The sequence below is a fragment of the Crassostrea angulata genome, chromosome 2, assembly GCF_025612915.1.
Source record: "Crassostrea angulata isolate pt1a10 chromosome 2, ASM2561291v2, whole genome shotgun sequence".
Taxonomy (NCBI): Eukaryota; Metazoa; Mollusca; class Bivalvia; order Ostreida; family Ostreidae; genus Magallana; species Magallana angulata.
Genome location: NC_069112.1, coordinates 63977732 through 63989787, shown reverse-complemented (window position 1 = coordinate 63989787; position 12056 = coordinate 63977732). Strand labels below are relative to the sequence as shown.

The 12056-nt window shown below is 33.1% G+C and overlaps 1 protein-coding gene across 1 annotated transcript; it reads left to right on the top strand.

Annotated features, from left to right (window-relative positions):
• The first annotated feature begins 9269 nt into the window (after positions 1–9269).
• Positions 9270–11587, top strand: LOC128172649 (bifunctional 3'-5' exonuclease/ATP-dependent helicase WRN-like). Its single transcript, XM_052838424.1, has 3 exons — positions 9270–9750; positions 9922–10081; positions 10617–11587. Exons 1-3 carry the CDS (start codon positions 9372–9374, stop codon positions 11572–11574), a joined length of 1497 nt encoding a protein of 498 aa, XP_052694384.1. The 5' UTR covers positions 9270–9371; the 3' UTR covers positions 11575–11587.
• Positions 11588–12056: the final 469 nt, after the last annotated feature.

Sequence of the window (12056 nt, the reverse complement as noted above, 5' to 3'; positions counted from 1 at the left end):
TCAGACCCCCCCCCCCCCCTTTCGATTTTTTTTCTTGGATCTGCGCATGACATTCCTTCCTGTTCATTTTAAAAAAGAAGAATATACTGAAATCATGTAAAACAAATTTAGTTATTTAAAAAAACAAACAATCTTCTTCTTCTTGAACACATTGCGGGTGTATTTTCTAAGAATTCTTCTTCTTGAAGACATTGCGGATGCACCGTTTAACACCATCTACTCTGTCCTAGGTCTGAAATTAAAGAGAAAAAAGATATATATATACATATAAAATTGGTTTAGAAAAAAAATTGAAAATTAAAAATATAGTTCGTCATAGTCAAGAGATATTTTAAGAGCTTGTTCATAAGCTCATAAGCCACCCCCGGGGGCGCTTCCAGCCAGGTCTCTTGCACAGCCACCACCGCGGGCGCCTGGGGGGGGGGGGGAGATATAATCTTCGCTCCGCAAAGAGGTGATTCAATGTTTAAAGTTTTCTCTCTCTCTCTCTGTTGTATATTTAAGTACAATAGTTTGCACTGATATAAAATACAAGATTCATGTAATTTTCTATTATTGCACTTCATATATATCCTAAGATAAAGATTGCCAAAAAGTTTTTCACAGCTTCCACTGCTCATGTAGAACGATTATTTAGTATAGCTGGGAAGATTTTCAAACCTAACAGGATGCAGTTAAAAGCTGAACCCTTTGAAACTTTAATGATTATAAAGTGCAACAGCAATCTTTTTCTTATATATTAAATTGTCCTCAATATAAAGAAATCCGATTACCATATTTTAAGAAATATTACTGGGAAAAACCCTCTGTTTATAAATTATACAATTAAGAGTCCAAAATTATAAAGATTTGTGTAATCTAGGGAAATACCTTTATTAAGCTTTTAATAACAGCAACGTTATATCATAATATGTTTTCAGTTATGCACGTACTTCTGTGTCTCTATTTCATACCTGACATTGTACCATGTCAAATGTCTATAAATATCAATTAACTAATTATGTGGTATGTTGTTCATAATGCCGTAAGATGACTATATATTGAGCAAATAAAGAATGAATCTTGTATAAGTCGTAACATTTGAACCTGATACTGAACATGAACCTGTAGATATGTTATAGTGTGTTTTAAATTTGAAACATTTGCAAAAACTCTTTATTTAGCTTTACTTTTTTAAAACAAAGTAATGGTAATGGTAATGCATTACTTTACTCATGTAATGGCAATGTAATCCATTACTTCAAGAAATCAAGTAATGGTAATTTAATGCCAAATTTCATTAAGTAATGGTAATGTAATGCATTACTTTACAATGTAATTCGCCCCAAGCCTGATGTGTACTAACCTGAGTAGTTAAGGTGGTACATGTAGTGTGTATACTAGACTATGTAGTATTAGGGTGTAATAGTGTGTGTGCTGACCTAAGGAGAAAGGACAATGGAACGATGTTCACGAGACTGGGAATAGATTGATGTTTGTGGTTTTGCTTGGGGTGAATGCTCGAGTGCGTATCAGGGTAGTAACCAGGGGTTGGATTAACACGCGTGTCCGTTCACTGTCAATCGTTATGCTTTTCGAGGTTGAACGATGAGGGATTGTATCTGAAGTAAACGAACAACTAGAAACAATAAACATTAGCAAAAATACCAAAGTACCATCCTTCGGCGTTTTAATGGAAGTTTTAACGGCCACCAAATTTTTCGGAAATATGTCAGTATTACCATTATTATTCGAATACAGTAGGTCAGAAGTTGTTTTTATAACCTAATGTACTTGATAATAAAAGCAGTATTTTTGAGGGGCAACTTACGATAAGTTTTTTATATGTTTAACTAGACAATTTTGTGATAAATAACTATAGGAAACCAGACAATGGGGGAAAAACCTGTCTTTCATAATTGTTTTTAATGAAAAAAAAAACAACTTAGTTTTTGGTTTTTATATTTTTTATGTAACATAAGTATACTTGCGAGTACGCTGATAAATATATATTAATAAAACAATTACATGAAAAAAATGAGGTGATGTAGCATGCGCACTTGAACATTAAAAAGCGGGTAAATTAAAAAAAAAGTTGGGGTATATTTTAAAGATAAGCGACATTTTTTTTATCATTTTCAAAAATGCCTTCCACAACAAAAGGATCGACTCCTTCGTCTGCAGTAAATGAGTGGGATACTGCTTTTTCAGTCCCTGAGTATGAAGACTGGGATGGGGAAATGGCAATGGATCCCTATCCATCTGGGAGGCTGAGGGACATTGATGGTAGACTTGTCTATATGTTTGATTATCAGTACGAACAGTACTTGTAAAATCTAGAGACGGAAGAAGAAAAAGTATTAAAAGAAGAAGGAAGAAGAGTACATGTAGCTTCTTGGAAGCGTAATATTTCCACCAACGGCCGTTTTAACGGACACCAAATTTTCGAAAAGATGTCTGTAATACTTGCAGTGTGCATTGGGGATAAATTCAAATAAAGTAGGTGAGAAGTTTATTTTCACCTACTATAGTTGAAAATGAAAAGATGTTTATTTGTTTGACACTTTTAGCATCTAAGCATTGAAAAGGGATATATTTCAAAAAAAAAAAGGTTGTGGATTACTTAAAAGAACATATTCATGTTTTTTGCCATCGTCATAAATGCATATAACAAACGATTTAACTCCTTCGACTGCTGTATATGGGTGGGATATTGATTTCCCAGGCCCTTTGTATGAAGATTGGGATTTTGAAATAGCGATGGATCCCTATCTGTTTGGGAGGTTGTGGGATATAGATGGACAATTAATATATATGTTCGATTATTAGTACGAACAGTATACTATTAATCAACAAGAAGCAGAAGAAGATGCCTCTTATCAAATGAAAGGTACATGTTCATTGGGGGAAAAGTATCATTTGAATACAGCGGGTGAAAAGTTTGTTTTCCAAACTAATGTACATGATAATAGAAAGCATTTTTTGGCAAATCGCGGTTAGTTTTTCATATGCTTAACTAGACAAGTGTTTTATAAATAACAGTAGGAATTTAGAAATGGAAAACACGCCTATTATATAAATGTTTTTTTTTTCAATGAAAAAAAAGTAAATCTCTATTTTTAAGGCGTTGAGCTAATGTTTGCAGCCTTCTAGCGATCGTCTGGATTCGCAATCGTTCAAAAAGTCATGCTGTGCACCGCCTTTTAAATGGGTATAACAATCAGTTCCTTGAAGTATTAAACGTTTTACAAGATTTGTATTCCTTTTATTCAATTATTTTGTGCACAGAACAACCAACTTTGCCTTCCTTGTTTTTGACAACTTATTGCATAAATATAAATTTGCTTATTCAAGAAATGGCGTATGAATACAATAAGTGTAAACATTCATTAAATATTTCTTTTTTATGCAAAAATAAGTGTAAAATTCGAATACTTTACAATATTTATTTTTTGTTATTCTACCGATGGACCATATGGCACAATATCTTTTGAACACCCATTGTTGCTCAGGTGAGCGATGTGACCCGTGGGCCTCTTGTTTGATATTTACAAGTTGAACAAAATGTTTCACTCACAGCTAATTAATTAAAGGATGATTAAACTGCTCACTTTTATCGCTTTAAGGGGTTCCCTCATTCCATAAACAGACTGTTGAATACATTTAACGGATCTTTGGACATTTGTTATGAGTTTGTACATTTTTTAAATCTCGCGAGTAAAAAAAAGGTCAACAACACTTTTTTGATTATTAGTGTGTTTATCAAAATCTGCAGTAAAAATATATTTTAAGCTGTATTTTGAGTTTAAATATACATTTATCTACTTATAAATGTACCTAGAATGCCAAACGACAAAAACTGTTGTGCAGTAAGGTTTCCTATGAATGACCGGATTTATTTATAAAAATTAAGACTGTCTGATTATATAATTTTTGTTCTGAATTTCTCATTTGGCTTTATGATTTAAAATACTTTTCTTCATCACCACATTTCATGATCCCTTTTTATTACTTGTGAATAATTACAATCAATAAAAACTTTCAAATAATTTATATACATTGTTTTGTACTTTCACACTGTCTTTCTTATTTATTTTATTTAGCAAAGATAACACTATAGAGTATGTTTACATTTTTTTCAGCGTCTAATTTATTCCAGCTTTATGGCGGTTGTCCATGAGACGTACGTACACTTCGGGTACACGGCAGGCAACATCAATATTTCCTTTACGAAAAAAGTATTACGAGTTAAAATCGAAACTGAGTTTAACATAAAAAAAGAACATGGTATATTCTGTTTCTTCAGCTTAATTGTGCATAGGGGCAAAAATTTACTTCAGAACTAATGACGAATTTAAAGTTTATAAATTTCAGCTCAACACTTCTTTACAAGTAAATCGTACAATTAACCGTTAGTAATTATGATTTAAGCATACTTTCTTTTCCATGTACAAAACAAGTTTTCCCGGAAGACATTTACCCCAGGGTATGTAGTTAGGAAGTTCAATGTTTACTATAGTTTTACGATTTTTTCCCTACAAAATGGGTTTTCTTAACTTATAAAGAACCATGAACCTTTTTCTCTTTCGAATAGTGAAAGCCCCTATAGATATACACCCTGGTATTCGCTGTTAAACAAATATGCCCACCAAGTGATTTCCGAGACTTTAAAAAATATTTCTTAATAACAAATTTAAATACCTTAATAGATATAAATCACAATACAGGTGTCAAGATTCATTCACCTGTGAAAGAGGCGCTAGAAGGATTACTCCACCTTAAATGAATCCGTCTAACATATTATAAGCATTTAGGGGTACTTATTTTAAACTTACTGATCAATATACATCATAAGCAATGAAGAAAAAAAAACATACACAATAAATTGATGACACCTAAAAATAATTCGGAAATAAAAACGTTGACAGAAAGGTTCGAAAAGTAAGTAAACATACACTTATTATTAATTCTATCCTAATCATGTCGCTACTTTTTTTTTCATTAAAAATGAAAACTCAATTTTTATCTTCACTGATTTAAGACTGTTTAAAATGTCAATTACTTATATGAGTATCGGTCGTATGTGATAAGCGTGAACAATGATATAAGGTATGAGTTAACATTTAGCGAAGCCTTCAGATTTGTTAACCCGTACATAATATCATTTTTCTCCGTTTTGCATAAAAGGTCTCACACCAATACATTTCCAAGTTTCACTTCAAATCATGGTATAGACAAAATATTTCCCCCTTCGATTTGAGAGATTCCCTGCCAGCAACAGGGTATGTCTGTAATATGAGATAGAAAACATCATGTAAAATGCATGCTTGATTTGGCCTCTTGTGAAAATCCGAGGCTATTTTAGTTGTTGACTGTCTGTTGTTTCCTGCGGGGGTAAAAATACTGATCTAAAGGTGACCTGGCCTTTAGATTATTAAACTGGTAGGGGGAGTCTCTGGACACTTAAACTGATTTCCCCTACACATATCTACCAGAGAAATATTTTGCTGTTACATGTATTAGCTATATTTATGTACAAATCTAAATATTATGCTTATAGTTGAAAATTTACTTGTAAATGAATATCATTGTGAAAAATTTAACTCTAAAGGTGACCAGACCTTTAGATTATAAAACTGGTAGGGGGATTCTTTGGACACTAATACTGTTATTCCCCCTACGCATCTAACAGAGAAATATATTGTTACATAAACCTGCTAAATACTTATGTACAAATCTAAATATATGTTTGATATCTATATATTTTTTCATGTAACAACCTGGTTAGTTTTTTCCTGCTATCTTTGCTGTATTAATGACATACTTAGCATGAACCTTTTCATGTGCAGAAATTTACTTGTAAATGAATATTTTCCTCCTTTTTTCGTGCAAAATTGTAATACCAAAAAAATTCCAAAATGTATGTTGTACTAAGCCTCTGCGCAGGCCCACTACCTTCTGATTTGTTACATTTATATGATTGAATAAATGTGTGGAAAAAAAACCCCCAAAAAACTCGTTCTTGTTATCACTTCTATCTATACAAATTTTAAATGTGGACAATGCTGTATTATGGCATTTCCAGTTATATACAATATTAAGAATGTCATTCGAGTCATAAGCGGTAGTTAAGTCAATTTATTATAGTATCAATTTAGCGATGATCATCAAGAGGCGGTATATATATTATGACGCGAGGCGAACTCGTCAACACGATTTTAATAGGGTGCGTGGATTTTGTTGTGAATATGATAAAATAAGTAATCCACACTGAATCACACACAGTAACACAATCTCCTTTAAAAGTTGTTTAAATCCCAAGAAATAAATTCCAATGTAATGATATAGTAATCAACATTTACTCTTATTTATAAAATAAGAACCAATTCTATTCTACCATTTATTTCCATATAATTAAAAGCATATAAAAAATAAAAGAATGAAATTGGACACATTTAATCCGAAATTCTTTAAATCCTAGTTATGATTTATTTACGTAAATCTTACCAAAATCCAATTTAATGACCAAGATAAATCTAATAAAAATGATTTAATATACCATCAATATTTGAATTTGCACTTGAACTTGCACCTTGGTAAATATTTCGGTAAAGTTCGGTGTAAAATTACCGAGATTCTATTTCACCGGCTACACCTTTTGAAATAATTTAGGTGCAATCGGAGAACTCTTAACTAAAATAATAAAAAGGAGGGGGAGGGGGGTGCTGCTATTTAAATATACATGTATTAGCAAACACCCTATAATTTCACCTACACCAACTGGTGTTAAATAAGTTTACCAGAGATCTCGGTGAAATAGTTGGTGTCACTTGGTAAATCCCTAAGAAAACCTATTTAATTCATTACAAAATCTCCACGCGCTCGCCTTAATTGTTCCTCCGACATCTTCAAAATCAACAAGACTACAGTTATTTAAAGAAAATTTACCCCCTTTAATACCAGGCCAACCTGCAATAACAGATACAAATGGACAATTAATAGAGATGCTTCTCGCAAACCCCGCCCCCCCTCCAAGACTAACTCTTGCTGTGATTCAAGAAGTTGGGCAGCACTGAAAACACTTAACAACAAACATTAAGCAATATCTACATAGCAATTCACTACTGCAGAAATCATTTAATTAGCTTTAAACGATAATATTTCATAGTATACTAAAAGTTACAATGTTATTAAATCATATTGATTATGTTCTTATGTTCTTTAATTTTATAACATAATTCCCTTCTTTGTAAAGTTTAGTCCCTAAACTAAATATAAAGGAGTAGTGAATCATTGTACACATCAAATCATAAATTAACAAAGTCTCAGTTTCTTTTCATGGCTCAGTCCCTGGTTTTGTTACACTTGCAAACATCCAACTTCTTTCTGACCATGTTCTCCAATTCCACCAGACCATAATGTTTACATTCCATTCAGATGGCGGCTAAAGATCCTTTCTCCTCCGGTAAAGTTATCTCGTCAATTTCACCATTTCGCAAGAAATGTAGAATAAAGGCAAAATGTTCAGGGTCTCGATCTAAGAAATATGAAGCCGCGTTCGCAGATTTCAATGTTATCAATTTTGACAGTTTTGATGGTATTCTGGTTAAAGTAGCCTTTGTCGTTTTGAATTTATAACCTCCCACATCTAGTTGAATGGTTTCTCTTTGCATTTTTTCCAAGCTATCCATCACTTTAATTTCTTCCTCTTCTTTCTCAAACTGATCGTCCCCTTCATCGATAGAAACTTCATCATAATCCTTGCACATTATAGGCGATCGCGACCTTGACATAGAAGATTATGACGGCATTGGTCTTGGACTACAAATGTTGGTAACTTGCATCGGAAGTATTTCCTTATACCATTTCTCCATTTTTCTCTTGCTAATTTTCCTGATGACCGATTATTAATATTGACAACCAAGTAGGGAAATCCTCTGCGACATTTTCCGTGTTCCTGATCTTTTCTCGCTAAAATTGTACCACAGTCCTGTCACTTCAACTTAAATCCACTGTGCTGCTCTTGCACATGTCTGTTTGCTGCATACAGGCTTTCTGACCTGAACTTCTCCCAGATATTACACACATACTTTGCCACCTACAAATAAAACTCACAGTTTTTAAAGTCACGATTACTAAATAAAAGTATAAAAATAAAACAACTTAACAGATATTACCCTATCATTAGTATAACTGAAAATCTCCGTATTGACGGGGAATTTTAACACTTCTTTTTGGACGTTGCTCACGACCTTAACTTTCTACTCTAGTCGCACTTCTAGAGTCACTTTCACATGGTACATTTATATCACTACAAAGCACACCATCTTCCATATCCTCACTGAAACGACAATCCTCGTAATTCACTTCATCACCAACATTATGATCACTATTTACATTCAGCCTGTTTTCTCCTAGATGGATATTTACTCCATCTAAAGCAACCGCTTAAGTACTGCTCCGTGTAAGAGTCAGGCAGGCCCTATGCAAGCATTACACACATTAAATTTTAAATTTGTTAATTTCTTTTCAATTGTCATTCAAATTAAACCTCTTTAACTTTATGAATTAAAAAAAACCCATTTCTTTGGTATATTGTGATATTCACCCCCAAGGTAAATAATGGGTTTGGTTGAATTTCTATAGAATATCATTAAAATTCACCCATTTTAAATTAATGATATTTACAAAAAGCATTCAAAGAAATTGCTTTTCATGATAAAAATATTTTTATTTTAATTTTTGCTTTCATATAGAATTGTTAATTTTTTGTGTTTTCTCCATGCTATTAAATATTTTGCTTCTAAAGTTAAGTCCCTTCTCCCAATTTTAACCACAAGAGTTATCTCCCGTTTCCCATAATGCATCGGGGCATCAATATGGCAGACTCCATTGAAAGATGCTCTAGTAGTGTTTATTCCTCAAATTGTTGTGATTTTTCACCTCTTCATCCATCAGAAACAAATTTGACTATATGCAGTAACAAGCTTCAGACTTGAGTTGTTTTATTGCCTCCTCGGAGAGGGTGAGAAACTACAAAAGTTACAACATTTATAAGTACATGTACAGACATCAACATGACAATCCACATTTCACATTATGCCAAATTTAGAAAAATCGAGCGTGACTCATGTACATAATGTTAGCTGTAAAATCTAACAATTATAACATGTCAAATTTACTTCTAAAGAGTTCAGGTAAGTTATCGAGACAGCAAATTGTAAAATATCTGGAATAAAATCACGTTAGAGAAATAATGAGATAGTCCGATCTATGTTTTACTTAATGCCAATCTGATTAAAATAAGATCTTTGATCCGCTCTGACAAATTCGATGTCGCTACACAAAGATCTGAAGACATCCCGTACAGGGTCACGTCAGAATGAACTTTCATGACCCAGGGTCAGCCAATGAAACTCTTTCATATTAACCAATCACTGTACGCTTTTCATTTCATGCTCGGTATAGCTTTAAAAATGGCGGACACAGATGAAGCATTGAAGAAATCGTTGTCAAGTTTTAGTATTGACTCTTTAAAGCCGGAACAGAGACAAATATTGGATATATTAGTCGAAAGGAAAGACTGTTTAGTTATATTGCCAACAGGATTTGGAAAATCGCTTCCTTTTCACGTATTCTTGCCGGTTATTCGCGAGATAAGAGCAGATTTTAACCAAAGTGTCATGTTAGTGTGCTGTCCTTTAGTTGCATTGATGCAGGACCAGGTGGCGAAGTTAGCAACAATAAAAAGTGTTTCGGCAGCATACATAGGTATGGTATTTTTCTGAATTATTTCAATGACCCACTACTATTACAATGTAACAATATTAATGAGTAAACGTGTTTGAACTGTTCAAATAATAACACCCTCTCCTGGACTTCCCCTCGCCATACTTGAAGTTGAAGTCAACTGAAGATTAATTACATGTACATTGTTTACAGGATCAAGTGTAGAAAGCGATGCCCGTATCCTGAATGGGGAAATAGATATCATATATGCATCTCCAGAACGAGTTATAAATGATGCTGGGTGGAGAGAGGGCATAACTAAGTTAAAAGTTTGTTCCATCGTTATAGACGAGTTCCACACCATTGCAACATGGTAATTATATTCCAGGCTTCCATAACTTTCTCTGAATAATGGTTTACAGAGATTAAAATTGATGCTGTCGTTCGAATGTTTATATTTGTAATGTTTTGTTGAGAATTGGTAACTGCTGTAAGCAACAGTTTCTTTTCAATCTGCTGAAATAAATGTCACACATAGGCATATTTTTCAATTGGCAGAGTTAATCAAAATAAGGTTTTTTTTTCAATCTACTGAAATATTATAGCTAAAACACTGAACCAGTATTTTAAGTTTAGACTATAATACTGTGGAATCATTGTTGTTCGTGGAGGACCAATGTTGATGGCTTTCGTGGGTAATCCTAGCCCACGAATTTACATTCCCACAAACATATATACAAGCATTGTTTAATATTCATTAAAGTTGTCCCGATTACTACCAACTAAATAACGTCCCCATGAACCAGGACAATTTTGGCTGTCCATGAACATTGACCCCCACGAATAAAAATGATTCCACAGTAATTATAGAGTAAAACATCATGATCATGTGGTCCTTTATTTTTCAGGGGTGAAGACATAAGTGGACTAAATAAACAAGCTTTCAGAAAGTGGTTTGCTTCTGTTGGAGAACTGCGTTCTTTATTTCCACAAGCCAATGTTGTGGCATTGAGTGCAACCTGCACACAAAAAATTAAGAAACGAGTAATGAAGCAGTTGTGTTTTGGACCAAACACTGTGGAAATTTTCAAGTCTCCAAACAAAGCCAACATTAAACTTTCAGTGTGTAAAGTTTCAAATGAACTGGAAATTGCAATGTCATGGCTTGTAGATGGTTTGAAACAATTGGCTGGTGATTTTCCAAAAACCCTGTTGTATTGTTACAGTATTAATGATGTGTCAAAACTTTACTCTTATTTTTCTAAAGAGCTGGATGAGGAGACATTTGGCTCCTTAATTGATATGTTTCATTCAGAAACTCCCCCATCCAAAAAGGAAGAAATAGTTAAGTTTTTGGGAGATAAAACAAACAGTAGTAAGAAAAGATTAGTTATATGTACAAATGCATTGGGAATGGGTATTGATGTGTCAAATTGTTGTTTTGTTATTTTGTTTGGAATGCCTGACAATATTGTAGATTTAGTTCAAGAAATAGGTAGAATAGGAAGAAATGGTGAACAGTCAATAGCAATGATACTGTTTAATTCCTATCATCTGCGGCGTTTAAATAAAGATATGAAAGAGATTCTTTGTTCAAGTGACTGCAGAAGATTGAATATTATGAGGCATTTTTTGATGGACTCGGATTTAAAAGAACTAAAAAAAGACACAGGAGTACATACTTGTTGTGATATTTGCCAAAAAGGTTGTAAATGTGACAATTGTGAACTACTTCTTTTAGAGAGACTTTTAGAGAATGAAGTTCTAACTGACACGGACAGTACTTGTAGTGATAATTCAGAAAATACAGAGGACTGTTGGGAAAGTACATTTGCCTCAGAATTGAACTTTAACCTTGAAATCTGATAAGAACAGTTGCTATTGTGATATGTTATGAAGCATTAGAAATATTAAATCCAACTCAATGTACGATACAAACATTTGTTCTTTTTTTATAGTTCAACATAAAATTACAGGTACCATAATAAGTGCAGATATGGCATTCTTTGTAGGAATGCGAACTATAGCTGTAAAAATTCTTATGTGACATACAAAATAAATTTGTTGACTTGAAAATATTTGTTACAAAATATATCTTAATTACAAAAATGCATGCAGATGTTTTGAATATGCATATTTTAAATTCAGTTGCCTGTCTGCTCACCCACCATTTTCGCTACTTCAATAATTTTCCATTGGACATGTTTTGGTAAAATAGCATCAACAATAGTAGGAACTGAGAATACAACAACAAATCCTGCAATCCTAGGACTTATTCATCTAACATATTTTGATACAATAACATCTGTACTACACAATTTTAAAAAAATTGCCGTGCACAAAATCCT